The 15,930-nt window shown below is 37.7% G+C and overlaps 1 protein-coding gene across 1 annotated transcript; it reads left to right on the top strand.

Moving 5' to 3' along the window:
- The first annotated feature begins 2,568 nt into the window (after nucleotides 1–2,568).
- rab5c (RAB5C, member RAS oncogene family) lies at nucleotides 2,569–15,649 on the top strand. The gene is made up of 6 exons (XM_059347562.1): nucleotides 2,569–2,649; nucleotides 10,072–10,401; nucleotides 12,728–12,879; nucleotides 13,057–13,179; nucleotides 13,288–13,381; nucleotides 14,129–15,649. The coding sequence occupies exons 2-6, from the start codon at nucleotides 10,236–10,238 to the stop codon at nucleotides 14,254–14,256; spliced, it is 663 nt and encodes a 220-aa protein (XP_059203545.1). The 5' UTR covers nucleotides 2,569–2,649; nucleotides 10,072–10,235; the 3' UTR covers nucleotides 14,257–15,649.
- The last annotated feature ends 281 nt before the right edge of the window (nucleotides 15,650–15,930 follow it).

The raw sequence follows: 15,930 nt of genomic DNA, 5'->3' as shown, positions 1-15,930 counted from the left end.
GAGGACATTAGGACAGCTTGAGACATTACTATGAATCTCCAATAGCCTGCATACAGGCCTAATGTAGGTTACTCTGGAGCACTTAACATCAGATACTGACCTGAATGGTGCACTGTACTGGGCATGTTAGCTGTACAGTGACATTAGAGTGTCATCTGTAATAGCAAACAAAAAAGAAAAGGCCACTCTGTCAGTGATGACTTATGTTTTACAGGATTACGTGAATGCATATACATTTTATGTTTCTTGGTTAATAAAAACAAATAAAAGCTTGAAGATCTAAATGGTATTTGAACTTTCCACAACATCTTCTAACCAGTTCTCACACCGCTATCACATATAAATATCAGGTGAGAACATCCCATGAATCATAATATTAATCAGAAATAGAAAGTCTGACTTGCTACATAATTAATTTGTTATTAACATTATTTTGCATGCTTCACTGTGTCATCTTGCCAGTGTGGTTTTTTTTTAATATTTAAAAAATGATTAGAATATTCACTCACCAGACACTGTATTAGGTAAACCTGTTCAACTGCTTGTTAACACAAATATCTAATCAGCTAACCACATGACAGCAACTCTCAATGCATTTAGGCATTTAGACATGGTGAAGACAAGCTGCTGAAGTTCAAAACAAGCATCAGAATGGGGAAGAAAGCTGATTTAAGTAAATTTGAATGTGGCATGGTTGTTGGTGCCAGACAGAGTGCCAGAGTATTTCGGAAACTGCTGATCTACTGGGATTTTTACACACAACCATTGGTTTACAGAGAATGGTCCGGAAAGGGACAATACCCAGTTAGCGGCAGTTCTTTGGACAAAAAAATACCTTGTTTATGCCAGAGGTCAGAGGAGAATGACCAGGCTGGTTTGAGATGAGAGGAAGTTATGCAGAAGACCGTCTCTGAACGCACAACGCATCCAAACCTTGAAGTAGATGGGCTACTGCAGAAGACCACACTGCCACTTTATTAGGTACACACTTCACCTAATAAAGTGGCTGTTGTGTGTATGTAGAAATATTTAAGTAATGTCAAGCACTCAATATCTTGCTTAAGAAGAAATAAAAGTATTAGCATTAAAATTATCCAGTAACTCATATTGACAAATAACTATTACAGAGTAGAAACTACAATATTTACCTCAAAATATAGTGCTGTAGAAATATTAAGTAGCATAAAATGGAAATACTCAAGTAACATACAAATTGTAATTAAGTGCAATACTTGAATAAGAGTATTTAATTACAATCCACCACCTTATTCAAATTAAATTGAATTTAACTCTTTAAAAAAACTGAGTTTAAGTAAGGGCCGTAATCACTTATGTAGCACATGTCTTCTGTGGTCCAACCTGGAAGTGGAGGTTGAAGCAAATTTTTAAAATTTATATTTGTAATTTATATATTGAAGGGGTATTTTGAACATATTTGAATGTTATGGGGCATATGCTGCCCCTATTATAACTGCAGGCCTTATAGGCTTAAATATTTTTGCTTGCTTGATTTTAAACATTAATCAGATTAATGATCGTGTTTAAATTATGCTGTGGATCAGCATATTTGTGACTCGTTTGACACACTGTTAAAATAATCGCCTAAGTCATTTTTTGTCAAAATTGTTGATCAGATCATGTGAGTTTACCCCTTTAAGATAATGGCCTACGTCAAGTGTGTGACTTAGGCGGATTTATTATGCCTAAGTCAAAATAAAATGTGACTTAGGCAATTTTTTGAACATGTCTTTGTGACTTAAGCAAGATATGGTAACACTTTACTCTAAGGTGTCTATATAAGAGTGACATGAGCATGTAATAAATATGACATGGGATGTGTCATGAACATTAATGACAGTTTGAAGTAACATTAATGCTCATGATACTTGTCATGTCATGTTTCTGACAGGCTTATGTGACTCTTATGTAGACACCTTCAAAATAAACTGTTACCATATCTTGCTTAAGTCACAAAGGCATGTTCAAAAAATATCCTAAGTCATTTATTTCTCTGAAGTTACATCATTTACACACAGTGTTATTACTATGCCAATAGCCATCCTTTGTTACATCCTTTCTGAGTGAAATGATCAATAAATGTCATATGTTACACTTTTGGTGAAGTTGTTTGTGTTTCCTGCAAAACTTGAAAAAAATGACTTAGGCGATTATTTTAACAGGGTGACAATATGTAGCACATGTCTTCTGTGGTCCAACCTGGAAGTGGAGGTTGAAGTGAATTTTTTACATTTATATTTGTAATTTTTATATTGAAGGGGCATTTTGAGCATATTTGAATGTTAGGGGGCATATGCTCCCCCTATTATAACTGCAGCCCTTATATAAGTAGGCCTAAGTATTTTTGCTTGCTTAATTTTAAACATTAATCAGATTAATGATCGTGTTTAAATTATGCTTGAGGATCAGCATATTTGTGACTCATTTATGACTGAAGAGGGCCTTGCACGCCTCCCCTGTGCTGCAGAGTGGTGTCTGGTGCAGACCGCTGCTGTCATTGGTCAGAAAGCCGCTGACAAAAAGTGGGACGTTCCCGGAAAAATCGCTAACCGGAAGGGAAGGCCAGAGCCTCAGAAGAAGAAGAAGAAGACAGCCTCCCCTGATGAGACCAGCGAAAGAAGAAAAAGTACTGTAAGTCCAACAACTTGAAATTATAGAAGATGGGGGTAAAGAGGATCATTGAACGCGCGTTGGACTTTTTTGTCGACGAGCTGTTAACCGTATATAGACACGCTCTGTTACATTTTGGTCAACCGATCAGCCAAGTCCGGGTTCAGCCCAAATGTCCATCAGACAGGATCGAGAGAGGCTACGGGTTTCTAGCCCTGGGGAGAACACAAAACATGTCCAAAAACCCTTGACACGGACATTGCTAAGAAGCATGTCACATATGTCATATATGACACAATAACAAGCCTCAGTCTCTGAGTTTGTCAAATGTCAAACAGCTGACGACGTGGGGCCGAGAAAAGGAAAGTTGTCTAATGACGTTTTAGACAGTTGGCCGCTATAGCCGCTAACCTGGCTAACGCAATCAGCAATCAAGTTTTAATTCCCACAGTTAGTTTATTTTGTCGACAGTTTACTTTAGCAAGCTAGTGCTAATGCTAAACAAATGGTAATGTTTATATCTAACGCTTGCTAGTCGCCTTTTTGCAAATCGCTTAGCAAAACTAAGATTACTAGTCCATGTTATGCTATGTAGCTAAGTTATTAATGGCGCTTTATTTAGTCTGTTAACTAATCAATATAGGTACGGGACACATTACGGGTACGGGTTTAGCTAAGTCAGGTTAGTTGCTAAAATATTTTCTTAACTGCAATAAACTAACGTGACAAAGTGCGAGTTAAGTCCGTTTATCACTCGGCAGCTAGTCGCTAGTTGCAGCCAGACATAAATGAAAATGATGTAGCTGGCTAACTGTTGAATTTTAGATGTTATCTATTTCGCCACCCTGTTAAAAATAATCGCCTATGTCATTTTTTCAAGTTTTGCAGGGAACACAAAAAAACTTCACCAAAAGTGTAACTTATGACATTTATTGATAATTTCACTCAAAAAGGATGTAATAAAGGATGGCTGTTGGCATAGTCATCATAACACTGTGTAAATTATGTAACTTAAGAGAAATAAATGACTTAGGAAATTTATGAACATGTCTTTGTGACTTAAGCAAGATATGGTAACACTTTATTTTGAAGGTGTCTACATAAGAGTCACACAAGCCTGTCAGAAACATGACATGACAAGTATCATGAGCATTATTGTTACTTCAAAGTGTCATTAATGTTCATGACACATCCCATGTCATGTTTATGACACGCTCATGTCATCTTATGTACACCTTCAAAATAAAGTGTTACCATATCTTGCTTAAGTCACAAAGGCATGTTCAAAAAATTGCCTAAGTCACATTTTATTTTGACTTGGGCATAATAAATCCGCTTAAGTCACACACTTGACATAGGCCATTATCTTAAAGGGGTATTTGTAAATGAAATCTAGACTAGAGCATTGAGCTCATCAAGTAGCTAGCTAATAATTGATGTTATGCTGAGCAACTCATAACTGAACAACTCATAATTTTCACGACTTGCTTTCCTGGGGTAGATTTGAAAAGGTCCTTGGAAAGAGTTTAGCTCTCTTTTGAAATGTCCTTATGGTTGTACTGTCCAGTGCATTTTTAGAAAACATAAATTTACAAGTTTGACTTGAAGCTTTAACTTAGGGACTCATTTGAGGTTGTTCATTTGATTCACAGTCTCTCACACTCAGGCCACTAAATACCAGCAAGCTTGTACTGTCACACTTTAGGTGTCATAAAGATGTAATTACTGCTGACAGCCTTTGTTTTGTAACCCTGCCTATTTTACTTTTCTTGAGGTTGTTTTGTGTCAACACGTGTGTCTCTCCTTGTGCTTAATATCAAATATATCCTTGTACCTTCGTAGCTCCCGTTTATGGCTGAATAGAGTACCTTTGAGACACAGAAGGGATTTACAGTTACTTGCTTGAGCTCTTGTTAGGTTTTATGGCGTATGGACCTTGTTCCTCTGAAGTGGTGATGCATCTTGACAAACCAGCCCTGAAAGGAGGACTCTGGGTTTGTCCCTCATAGGTATACATAATACATGGGTTTATTAAGGACAACCCTTATTTTCTTTTTTACACAGGCTTTTTTTCAGCATTGTCTACAGTTGTAGGCCAGAACTGTTGGATTGACAACTAGGACTGAATAATGTGTTTTAATTTCCTAAAGTGTATTAAGTCTGATTATGTGTATTTAAGCCAGTAGTGGTGAGCTGCCATCAACATTGCCCCATCGACATCTTTTAAATCTGCAAAACAGAGCAAATTTTGATGCACCTGTTTTTATGCTTCACCACAAACTACTTTGGGACAAAGGCTATGTTTGAGGCCCTATATTGGAATGAATACAAAAGTGCAGACAGGATTTTATTTTAACTTTAACACACGATTTTAATGCATAAAGGAGGGATTTGTAAGACAAAGTCTTCCTTTTGTCTTTTCAAATACTATGTCTAGACATAGGAAAAACTGCAAGCCAACTGTAAAATTAATCTCATATGGTGAGCTTGTTACGCAACCTTAGAACTTATTTTTCATGTAGAAAACCTCTTAAACTTATTCGTTTTTAACATTTTCCTGTGATTTCACAGGGAGGTGCAGTTCCTGGCTAGGCCTCTGGATAGCTGTATTTCTCTGTTTGGGTATGGTGCTTTTTACACACAAGTCACGAGAAAAGGAAGTGCCTGTGATTTCCGAAAGGGCCTTTCTAACAGCTAGTGATGCATATCGTGTTTGCTTTTCCTGTGTTATGTCCCAAGTTTCCCAGGCCATTCTTTATAAGAAACCTGAGCTGTTGAATGGCTTACCTTAGATCAAGAGCTTTTCCTGTTTCATTAGAGGGATATGAAAGCATCTTGCCAATTATGTGTAAGTCTTGAATTCACGGGTACACTGCACTACTTTGCTACTTCCCGATGAGTCCGACTATTTGGCTCAAAAAACAAAAGGAGGATGATGATACAGCCCCTCATATCAGACAACACCAGTTCCTCCAGGACCCCACCCTGCAAATGAAATGAGCAGCACAAGTTCCTACTTGTGATCTTGAAACTGGTATAGTGACGCCAACCGCAAAGGTAGTTTGACTACTACTTATGCGGACTGTGTGAGAAAGTTCAGATTTTTTCATTTTATGTTGGCGCACAAGTTTACTGCAAAATATATCTTTATTTTCTTTAATCAATAGCTACTTTCCTTGTGAAGAACATATCCTGTAATAGATTTCAAATTGCATGGCCTGCGATTGAAAATCTTTTTTTAGGTCTCTGAACTGGTGCTGTTGGCTGGAAACTGCATTTGAACTTCCATGTTTTTGCGAAAGATGATGAGAAAATCCAAACTATATGCAGGAATTCAAGCCACACCACTTTCAGACTGACTGACTATACAAAATACTATATAAAAGACTTCCTTCTTTCAAAACTGGGAGGCACAAAACACTCCAGGATACTCTTTGCAGGGGAAGCCCTGATCATTTTGCTCAAGTTTGTCGTACAATGCATGTTGGAACATGAACTTTTATCTGTTACTGTGAGCTATTGCATTACTTTATAACTGTCATTAATGAGTGATACCCTACTGTCAGTATGGTTTCGTTTTTCTGTTTACTGTTAAGCTTTTCAACAACACATAGTAAGGGAATCATTATTTGACTGCAGGAGGCCACAGCCTATGGTTTTATAGAGTGATGAGCTATTCATCGGAATATAAGCAGTACTTTTAAAAATCATTTTCAACAGGTTTTAAATTTGAATAACACTTTAAATGTAATTTAAGTATTTAATTTGTGCACATGTTATCACATTTAGGTGTTAAATGCACTGCTTGCTTGGATATCATGCTGGCAGCAGAGCATACAGGAGGCCACAATGAATATTTCACAGGCTCTCCATCTAGTTTGCTCCTTCCTCCTGCCTTTTCTCCTCCCCCTTTCCCTGACCCATGTGCCACTGCCTCTCTGTGACCCACTTCCCTGTGGAGGTCTTCAGAGCCCATTAGGAATGCCATTGAAGCATCCTGCTTTAGATGTGTGCAGGTCTGTCTCAGTGAAACAAAGAGCCTCTGATTGCAAGTGAGACAGCCACTTCTACCTTTCCCTTGGTATGCTCATTATAGATTTTGCTGTTTTGGCCCATAAGTAAGGACATCATCAATCAATTGGTACCAGGCTGTATGGATATTTTGCTATTAATTATTTGTATTCTGCAGTATCTGTTGGTAGCAAATCAATATATGTATATGCATCATTTTTCGGCACAGACTGCATTTTTTAGTCACACGGGTTTGGATTTCCCTTTCTACAAACCCAGTCAATTGTCCTCTCTTTCTCTTTGCTTTCTCTTGTGAGGAATGTGAACAGGTGAAAGCTCATCTCTGCTTATTGCAATCAAATGAGTACAGCACGTCTGTTTGACCCAGTGAACAGAGTGCCTTTATTCCTCCTCCAACTCTGCTGCCGCTGTGAAGGATCCCCTCTGCTCTTTCATGCCTTGTGTCTGCTAATTAAAGTGTCCAGTTGACCTTAAATGCACTGCTGCCGATGGTTTCTGCTGCAGTTGGATACAGGGATAAAAGTCCATATCTTGCACAGCTATATCTTTAATCAATACTCATGTAAAGCCAACTTATTTTTATTTTTTAGTTAAAGGGGGGGGGGGGGGGGTCCGTTAAAGAACTGTTATTTTGTGACAGTGATTTCTAAAAATAAACTAAAGCTGCAAACACGGCCGATGCAGGCATGCATGACATCTGTTTGCGCATATAATGAACCTATGTGGCATGGTTTGTAGCCTACACTGTCAAATGGAGCATGCCAGTTCTGAATATTTTATGGACAGAGCCATGATCTCCCATCACGTGCTGAAGCTTAAGTCCGGCTCAGCGACGAGCGGGGAAAAAAGTACAACCAAACTCTTAAGACCATCAGCAGTGACGTCAGTTTTCCTCATTCTCGACGTTTCCCTTCTAACCCAGGAAAAGTCTAACCTCCTACTTTTTTCCAGTATGCATTGTGTTTCTGCATTAGGCTGTCCCAGTGACAGAGCTGAGGCTATCCCAAGTTTTAATGTGCTCAGCAGTAAAATGTCTTCTGCAATCTTCACTTCCTGCTTTGAGCTGAGTTGTTTCCTGTCCTTCGACCAAGCAGAAGCGGGCTGACCTCATGTGTATCACCAACTGAAAAAAAAAGATTAGGCAAGGTTTCATTTATGCAAAGCAGGCCAAAGTCGAGTGAGTAAATCGTTGGCTTATTTGTACTGTGTTTCTATGCTGTTATCACGTAAAGTTGCGTGGCTTATTTTGGCCAAATTAGCCTGAGTGATACTTTTAAAAACTTTTAAGTCAACAGCTGTTTTAAAGGTTCCTCTTTGTAATGGTTGTAAACTGCTTGAAATCTACTACAAGACTGAGTCAAAATGTAGTTTACATTTTATGAATGTCGCATGCAAGGAATGTGGTCACCAGCGGTTGTAGGTTTAAATGTCTTATCTTTAGACTTTCTCTTACATGATGATGTGTCATTATCTGGTTTTGGTATCACTACATGGAAACCACCACAAATATCTTAACACACTTTATATTCATGACTTCAAACTGGCCAGATATCTGTTTTGAGATGACTGACAGGAACAAATTAGTTGAGCTTATGCTTCGGGGGGCGTTTGGGCAAGAGATTTGAAATCTCTTGCCCAAACTGATATAACCATAGAAATAATTTCTATGGTTATATAAGTATATATACTTTTATATCATTCCATATTTTTATACTGATACTACAAGTATTCTAATTATTTTACAATATGTCTATTAATTATGTGTATTATTTTAAGCATAATTGGGACTGAGTGATAAAATAATTTATACATTACCAAGTAATTTGATTGAACAAGATGCACTCCATGAGGGCTGATATCGTGTTAAACTTTAAAATACATGTATCACTCCACTTCACAGCTGTTCTAAATGCAGTATTTAATGGTCATTATCTAACCTTTCCTTAGATTTTTGACAAACTTTGCACTAGAGGGATGAATATATGCAACAATACAAGCAAGTGCAACAACACAAGATACAGCAAACTAGCTAATATAAGCCAATTTACTAGTCCAACAGGAAAAAGTAGTTTGGCATTTGTTCTTCAGCCTTTTATTTTGTGAAACTCTGTAAAAGCTGGTCCAAGATTTCAGTTGTTCGGCAGCATCTTCCTCAGTCACTCTCTCACTCTCGCTTTTCTTTTTATCTCTCATTTTCACTTCATCCACCATCAACATCCTCTTCTTGTGTTGTGGCCTCTGCATTGATGTCCGTACAGGCTGTTGAACCCGGTTCCATTGTGATGATTAAATAAAGTGTTGCTTATTACTGTTCACTTATAAATGTTGCTAGAACTGTTGTATAAATGCATTGTGTTATGTAAATAGAGCATTCGGCCTTGTGCCTATGACCTAATCACAGAAATGTACCTAAGTATTAATTTATTGAATAACCAGAAAACGCGCTATATTTTTTTTTATACATATCGTTCTTGAGATATGAAATTAACTATATTGGGATGGAATAACCAGCCTTAAGCATTTTGCTAAAGTAAAGCAAATGTAAGCACTTTATTATGTGGTGTGGAGTAGGGCTGGGCGATATGGACCAAAAGTCATATCCCGATATATTTAGGCTGAATATCGATATACGATATATATCCAGATATTTTTATCGCAAAGTGAGAGCAAATGTTCAGTCGAAATCAAGGCAGAATATGACATGTCACAAGTCGTTTTATTGAAACCGTTTATTTAAGTGAACATAAATACTGTATAACAACAGGAGTACTTTTTTTTATTTTTTTATCAAAGCTCCATAAAGTGCACATTTAAATAAAAAATATCTTAAATAAAAATAGCCTATGAAATAAAATAGGCCAATCTTTTTCTGAAATAAATATATTTATATGAGAAAAGAATAACGAACATTACAAAATAACTAAATATGACAAACCCTAGTAAGGGCAGCATTTATATATAAAGAAAGACATTTCTTTTAACTATACCGATATATGCGATATGGTCTAATTCCATATCACGTTAAAAAATATAACGATATATCGCCCAGCCCTAGTGTGTAGTGCATCTGGGAGCATGAGCGGACAATTCAAAATAAGACAAGTGTTTTCCTCCACTTGTTTATACTAAACATGGTTATATAATCAACTCTTTATCTTGAGACCCAGCCCCAGTGGGATACATGTTTCTACGTCAACAGCTTAAACTCAAAATTGTCTGATGGTTATTTTGGCTAAACAAAAGCTTTGGTGCAGTTAATTTACACTCTTTTTGGCAACTGCCAGCAGGAATAAGGAATTAATCTTGTTTGTTTATTTTAAGTAAAAGAGCAGATAACGTTTTTGTTTTAATGGAATGCCTGTTTTCTGTTTGGAGTAAAACTTAACACTCTGAAAATGTTGTGTTTTCCAGCTCCCACTGGTGAGGTCTCCTCTTCCTCTGGCTCATCTACCTGCCTGGACCCAACTCACCTCCCAGTCTAGCTCAGCCTCACCAGCCCCTGCACCAAACCTAAAGTCCACCAGATTTCCTTACCTCTTCTCCCGGCTTCTTCTCCCGAGTTTCAACACTGCACTATGGCAGGCCGAGGCGGACCAGCGCGGACCAATGGCAGTGCAGCAAGCAACAAGATCTGCCAGTTTAAGCTAGTGCTGTTGGGGGAATCAGCGGTGGGGAAGTCCAGCTTGGTGCTACGCTTTGTTAAAGGCCAGTTCCACGAGTACCAGGAGAGCACCATCGGAGGTGAGGGTTTTGCGTTTGATTCTGAAAAACTGTTCCTGATCTTGTCAGGCTTTAATAGCTGTAAATCTCTTTGACATTAATGTACAGCTCAGAGGGATTTAAGGATATAATCAATGGAATTAACATGCATAGGGAATTTCACACACGAGCAGTGATAACAGAATTATTACACAACCCCTTCAGTTTTCATCCCATTAAAAGAATTATCAGAAATGCATCATTTGTCTGCACCGTATGTCTATTATTTTGACATGTTGTACTGTTTCTAAAACATTTTCAGCAAGCCAGTGGACATAATGTGAATGCTGTAGCAGAAAAAAACATGTCCTTGCCAGTGCAGGGGAACTGATTGCTTGCTTGTCGGTCTTAATCTGTTCTGTTGTCAGAGCTTGTGCAGGAGGAGTTGCAGAACCAGTTATTTGCAGCTGACTCTCCCATGAGCCACCAAGCCCCTTCAGCTGTGCAGACATTTGTTGATTTTGCAGAAACAAATTACATTTCTCAATATTTTTGGACGATAAAGGGCTAAAATTGGACAGAAAATGACTTTAGATTGTCCTCTGCAGACGCTAGTTCTTAGGTAGCTGATGAGTGAGGTTACTTGAAACAGGAAGGAATTGAGACAACAATGAGGATTTCCTGGACCTCCTGTAGACCAGTGAATCTGGTGAAAGAGTGTTAGTAAATTTTAAAGTCTTGTAATCTAACTGTTATTTTTACTTTTTGCAAAGTGGTGGGGTTAAATGTGTTGTTTTACCTACATTATGGCGACTATAGCTCGAGGGCTACACAAGAAAACTCTTATGATGTGAAGTACAAATCCTCAGTCCAGCTGGAAAAACAACAGTGACCGGTTTCCACTTGAGCTGCGGACTTCTTAGACGCACCTTGTTGTTCATTATTATATTAACTTGGCTCACATCTTACCCACTGGCCTCCCACAGCCTCAAGGGACTGAGTGATGGTTTGACCATCAACTTATACTCATAAACAGAAAGTCACATGATCTGAGAAAACTAGACTGGATTTCAACTCCTCTTGACTCTGTCTTTAGAAATCTACTTAATGATATGAGATTTTTAGCCAATAACAGGTCATTTCAAAGAGAGGGCATTCCTATTGGCTGTTCTACAAATGCAGATGCGTGTGCATGTCTATTTTTAGATGGTAAAAGCCTGATTTTACTGATTCTGCGGTGGAAAATCCTGTTGCTAGCATTTGCAACAGCTGCGTGGACTGCAAAGCAACCTCAACGAAATGAAGAAAGACTAATCAAATGTTTTTTTTTAGCAAAAAGCTAAACTATTAGCAACATTTCCTCTACATCTCTGGATCATTTTGCCTATATATTGACACGTCATTAACATTTATCTAGCTAGAGCCTGGAATCACAGTATGTCATCTCAAAGGGGTTTCTGGTGTTCTTTTTGTTTTTCTGCCTGTTCCAGAAAAAGACATTGCTAATAATTTCAGACTCTAGTAGATATGAATGCTCCTAACTAATATTTTCATTATTTAATAATCTGCTGAATTCAGAGTCCAAGGAGAAATCTTTAAATTGGTTGTTTTGTAAGAGTCCAGAAGCTAATCATTTGTGCACATTGGGGTAAAACAGGAAAAAGCAGCAAACAGAAGGCAAGAAACTAGTGAATTTCTTGGAAAAATAACTGAAAATGGTGAATCAATTGATTTTCTGTCAATATTATTCAATTACTCATTTAAGCTTAAATAGTAGAGTTAATCTGGCTAACTGTGAAGTTAAATATCTTGCGTAATGCCTACTTATGTGTTGTTTCCTTTTTGTAACGTTGAACCAACAGCTTTCCATGCTTCCTACATTTTATGAGTAATATGTCTGTAGGATGTGGGGACAGGATGCTCTTTGCTTCCACTCACCAAAGACTCACAACGAGTCAGCATGTTTTATATTCTCCTGAACTTGTGGTCAGCTACATGCCTGGTCAAAGATTACAAAGCTTTAAAGTATGTGCAAGTGAGTGCTTGGTTTCCTCTGTCATGTGACGGTTGGCTGAGTAAGCACGCTGTACACGCCTGCAGTTCTCGTCATGTGCTACAGAATGTTTTTACTGTACACATGATATTTAGTTGGCAGTTGGTTAAATTGTTTCTTATCTAATTGCACAAATTCTTGATAATCTTGCCCATTCCTATATGGTCAATACAGCATCATACTCCACAAAATTCAGTTTAAAATGTTATTTTTTGTCTCTTTAGGATTCCAGTGTGCATGTTGTTTTATCATCATTGCATTTTGAAGTGATTTTCTACACTTATTTTCTTTCTTTCTGTATTTTTTTCTTTCCAGCTGCCTTCCTCACACAGACTGTATGTTTGGATGACACAACAGTCAAGTTTGAGATCTGGGACACTGCAGGACAGGAACGATATCACAGCTTGGCACCCATGTACTACAGGGGAGCCCAGGCCGCCATCGTGGTCTATGATATCACCAACACAGTAAGTTACGTGGACAGTGGCAGGACATCAGCCAAGATGTCTTATGTCATCCGTTTGCTGACCCTTGTCTTCCAGTTTGGGTTGATGATTGCTTGATTCAGTAAACGGCTCCAGACCTTTGCGCTGTGTAACATGTAAAACTTTTGTGTCTTCCTTTGCATGTTTTCTTTTTTAAAGGATACATTCACACGTGCAAAGAACTGGGTGAAGGAGCTCCAGCGACAAGCCAGCCCAAATATTGTTATTGCACTGGCAGGAAACAAAGCAGACCTGGCCAACAAGAGAGCCATAGATTTCCAGGTAAAACGGGATGTTTACAGTCTGATATTGACTTCTTTATTGAAATTCTTGCTGCTCTAATTAATATCAGCCAATTTGTCTGCTGCTGTGTTGTGTTTGTTTCTTTAGGAAGCACAAGCGTATGCAGATGACAACAGTTTGCTTTTCATGGAAACTTCAGCCAAGACTGCTATGAATGTCAATGAGATTTTTATGGCTATAGGTAAGTGCTCCACACGTTTTACTGTCCTGTGAGCCTGCAACAACTGGTCTATTAGTCAGTCAACAGGATATAGATGTGCAGCTATCTTTATACTCTATTCATGTGGGCTGCAATTTTAAAAAAAATATGGCAAATCATTTCTTGATTTAGGGCTGGGTCAATATGGAAAAAACTAATATTTTTGACCAGATACCTCTTTCAATATTGCAGCAATATTGTAGGGTTGACTATTGGTGCTTTTAACAACATAAATAAACAAAACACACAATGAGATTTTTATAAATAATTATCAGTAATGTAAAAATAGGTATATTAGGATATCCAGAAAATTTGATTATATTTCACAATATTGATAAAATATCAATATATTTCCCACCAGCCCTGTCTGAATAGATTGATTTATTGTTTATTTACAAAATATTCAGGAACATAATTTCCCAAAGCTGACAAAGATGACCTCTTTAAATCCCTTATTTTATCTGACAATCAGTCCAAAACCATAAATAAGATATTCCAATGAATTCCATGTTTAAAATTGCAGCTCTATTTGAGTCATTTCCCAGGTAAAAATGACAAAATGGATCCATGTTCTTAATTGTGAGAATGTTGAATTGAATATGTTTTGTTTTTGAGGCTTTTGGTAAAATAAAACAAGACCTAATGTCACTTCAGACTAGATTAGGCTATCTAAATCTAATCTACCTAATTTGTTTCCAATGAATTAATTGTACTCCTAAACCTAAACAGCCAAGAAGCTTCCTAAGAACGAGCCTCAGGGTGCAGCGGGCGCCGGTGGACGAGCCAGAGGTGGCGTGGACCTGCAGGAGGCTGCACCTCAGGGCAGAAGCGGCCAGTGTTGTGGGGGCGGTAACTAACTAACACGACCAGTCAGCTGATCCAACCAATCTACAGCTTCGATCAACCAGACCAGAAATTAGCCAGCTGTCAAACAATGTCCCATCGGTCAAACCAAACCGTGGTCAGACCTACCACCCTATGAGCAACAATTAACTGTTTGGCAAATGAGTCCACTGGCCAGTAAACTGCCAGACCCCTTCTGACGGTTGAACCAACCAACAGACCAAGAAAACAATCCACAGGTTTATTTACAGAATCATGTTTCATCCCCTGGACTTGCCAATCCATGACCTCTCTATTGATGATGGACACTTGACGTCACCTTGGGGGGAAAAAAACGTCCCATTCATGGAAGAAGGAAAAAAATAAAGATCAGTCATTACCAATGGCACTTAATAGGGCCATCTTGCTCACGTTTTGTTTCTGTATTTGTGTAGAGGAAATAAAATGAAAACAGGAAGGAATATAAACCAGCTCATTAGGCCGTATGCCTTCATCTTCTGCCCCCTGCTCTCCCATGCACCATGCATTTCTTAAGAATTTCCATCAAGGTCTTATGACACTCCTAAAAACTCCAGGTGCATGCAGCAGTCCTTCACTTTTCTGTCTTGTTCCTGGTCAGCTTCCTGGAAAAGATGAAGAGATAAGGTTCCTTACAGGAGAATGGGAATGAACAGATATTTCCTTCTTGATAGAGCTGTGTAGATTGAATTATTACATTGTTATTGTTATCACTATTACTATTACTTCATCTTCTTTTGACACAGGCTGTTCAGTTTGATTTTTAAAGCCTTTAAGGTTTTACAATCATCCATCTATGTTATCAAACCATATACGGTAAATAGTACTTTATTAACATTGTCACCCATAAGTAATTTTAGCATTAATGTAATGTTTTTGAATCATCAGTGTACAATGACAAATACATAAAGCAAGATTTGTGTTCTTGACCAAAATCACAACTGTGTAATGACAACATTGCTGTATTTGTATCAGACTTTTCAAGTTTATAATCAATCAGTAGTTATTGTCAAACAATATCTTCCCAATCTCTACATGATGTTTTGTCAACCTTAATTATTTTGTGATGGATTTTTTTTTTATGTCTTTACATTTTTTTCTGAAGATCTATGGTATTAAATGCACTGGTTCTGTCTCATCATCTTTGTGAATTGAGATGTTATCGTCAGCTTTTCCCTTTCCTTTTCTTTTCTCTCTTTGTTTTTACTCTTCATATCAGGGATGGGTTGCTTTCAGCTGTGTTGTCATTCTGTTATGGCATCAACAACTAGCACAACAGTACCTGCACAGCAGCCACTGCTGTAAGGTGGGGGGAATAAAGGGGAGGGTTGGGCCATGGGTAGAGAAAAAAGAGAAAATGTAATTTTACCAATAAACAAGGGGAAGGTATCTTTTCTGTATGCCTGTTTAATCATTCCACCATTTCCAAATATTGATGACTCTTAATATTGATGTCTTTTCTTCTTGTGACTTATGAAAACCAGCAGTGAAACATTTGCTATTAATCTTCTCCTTTTTTTCTTTTCTTTTTTTTTTAAAGTGTCCTAGCTCTTAAGTTGAGAGACATTCTAAAGGGTCAATATGAAAATAATTATTTTAAAGTCAAATCTATATGATTTTTATATAATTAATTTTACTTATACTTAGAATACACTAGTGTGAAGGTGAAA

This window comes from Centropristis striata, chromosome 13, assembly GCF_030273125.1.
Source record: "Centropristis striata isolate RG_2023a ecotype Rhode Island chromosome 13, C.striata_1.0, whole genome shotgun sequence".
In the NCBI taxonomy this organism is placed as follows: domain Eukaryota; kingdom Metazoa; phylum Chordata; class Actinopteri; order Perciformes; family Serranidae; genus Centropristis; species Centropristis striata.
Note: the sequence above shows the minus strand (reverse complement) of the source record. Positions and strands in the feature narration are given on the sequence as shown.

Bases quoted from the DNA above. Each gene is read 5' to 3' on its own strand.
- rab5c (XM_059347562.1), top strand. From the start codon at position 10,236: ATGGCAGGCCGAGGCGGACCAGCGCGGACCAATGGCAGTGCAGCAAGC. The intron at 13,180-13,287 runs GTAAAACGGGAT...TTGTTTCTTTAG, and splicing joins AGAGAGCCATAGATTTCCAG to GAAGCACAAGCGTATGCAGA. The intron at 13,382-14,128 runs GTAAGTGCTCCA...AAACCTAAACAG, and splicing joins TGAGATTTTTATGGCTATAG to CCAAGAAGCTTCCTAAGAAC.